We start from the raw sequence: 1,356 nt of genomic DNA, 5'->3' as shown, positions 1-1,356 counted from the left end.
GTGGGCCAGGGGCGGCAGGCAGGGCGCCGTGGGCGGCGAGGGAGGCGCGGGCTGCGGGGACACCGGCACGCTGTCTCCATCGCTGCCGCTGCTGCCGCTGGCGCCGGGGCTGAGACTCAGGCTGAGGCTGCCCGGGGCTGCAGCCGCCACCGCCGCCGCGCGCGCCAAGGCCCGAGTCGCGCTGACTTTTAGGTTCCGGCTGCTGTTCTTCCATGCTCGGCCGCCCCGCAGCCCCGGCCGCCGCGCCGGCCCCCGCCCCCCCCTCCTCGCTCCCCACCCCACTTTGCCAGCGGCCCGTGGGGGTGCACGGAAGAAGAAGGCCGGTGAAGCCCCAACGAAGGCACGGGGCGGGTGCAGAAAAAAAAGCCCAGGCGCCTGGCCTGGATCGCTCGCTCTTATCAAGCAGATAGATCTTGCTGTCTCTCCCTTTCTCTAATTTGTAGACATCCAGATATGGAGACACTTGGCTATTTCTTTTTTCTTTCTGCAACCAGATTCAATGATTTGTTTTAAATGGGGAGTAAGCCACAGCCAAAACGAAAAAAAACAAAACAAAACAAAACAAAAACCCAAGAAAGAAAAGAAAAAAGAAAGCAAAGAAAAAGAAAAAGCTCCAAGAATTTTTTTTTTTTCTTAAAGGGAAAAAATAGTCTTTAAAGTCTAGCCATCTTCTTAGGCAGTAGTGAGGGGTTTGACTTCCCCGAGTGTCACGCTCAGCTGTGCCCAGAGCGCGAGGCTGGCAGCGCCTTTAATCGCCTTTGCTTTTTTTGCAGGGAGAGCGCGTCTCCGCCAGCGCCGGGCTGCCCTTTTTTTTTTTTTTTTTTCAAATCTCTGACAGCTCGGATCTTTGCACAAACTCTCTCGCTTAAAAAAAAATCACCCAGGCACACTTTTTGCCTTCAAACCGGAAGCACGTGAGTCAGGGCCGCACGTGTGCGGGACCAATGGCGAGCCAGGACTCGCGCTGCCACCCGGGCCTCCGCCCAATGGGCGCGCGCGGGACTTTGCGGATAAATAATCCGGGGGTGGCGGCCGCGGGCGGAGAGGGGGCGACGCGGCGCGGACCCGGCGTGTCCGGCCCGCCCTCCCCCACCCGCACCCGAGCCCCTCCCCCCGTCCAGGCCAGAACCGCGGAAGGGGCAAAGGAGACCCGTGAGGGGTGTATTTCGCGGTGTAGGCAAATAGAGAAGCAACTCCATAAACAACTTGTTGGAGAAATGCAGGGTTATAGGTGCGTGCGCTCTGGGTTGCAGGGTCAGGAGGCTGGGGCCTTAGCGTATTTGCACCCTCATGCTTAAGAAACTCAGCCTTTTATTTTCTCTTTTTTTCCTTGCTGTTATGAGAGGTGAAAGTTTG

The 1,356-nt window shown here is 57.9% G+C and overlaps 1 protein-coding gene across 1 annotated transcript in view; it reads right to left on the bottom strand.

Annotated features, from left to right (window-relative positions):
• Nucleotides 1-812, bottom strand: part of EN1 (engrailed homeobox 1) — a 5,572-nt gene extending 4,760 nt beyond the window's left edge. Inside the window, 2 exon segments of the mRNA XM_039872689.1 lie at nucleotides 1-162; nucleotides 164-812. Coding sequence (XP_039728623.1) covers nucleotides 1-162; nucleotides 164-214 — 213 coding nt within the window. The 5' untranslated portion in view covers nucleotides 215-812.
• Nucleotides 813-1,356: the final 544 nt, after the last annotated feature.

This window comes from Pteropus medius, unplaced genomic scaffold, assembly GCF_902729225.1.
Source record: "Pteropus medius unplaced genomic scaffold, Ma_sr-lr_union100, whole genome shotgun sequence".
NCBI lineage: Eukaryota > Metazoa > Chordata > Mammalia > Chiroptera > Pteropodidae > Pteropus > Pteropus medius.
This window is presented reverse-complemented; position numbering and strand designations above follow the sequence as displayed.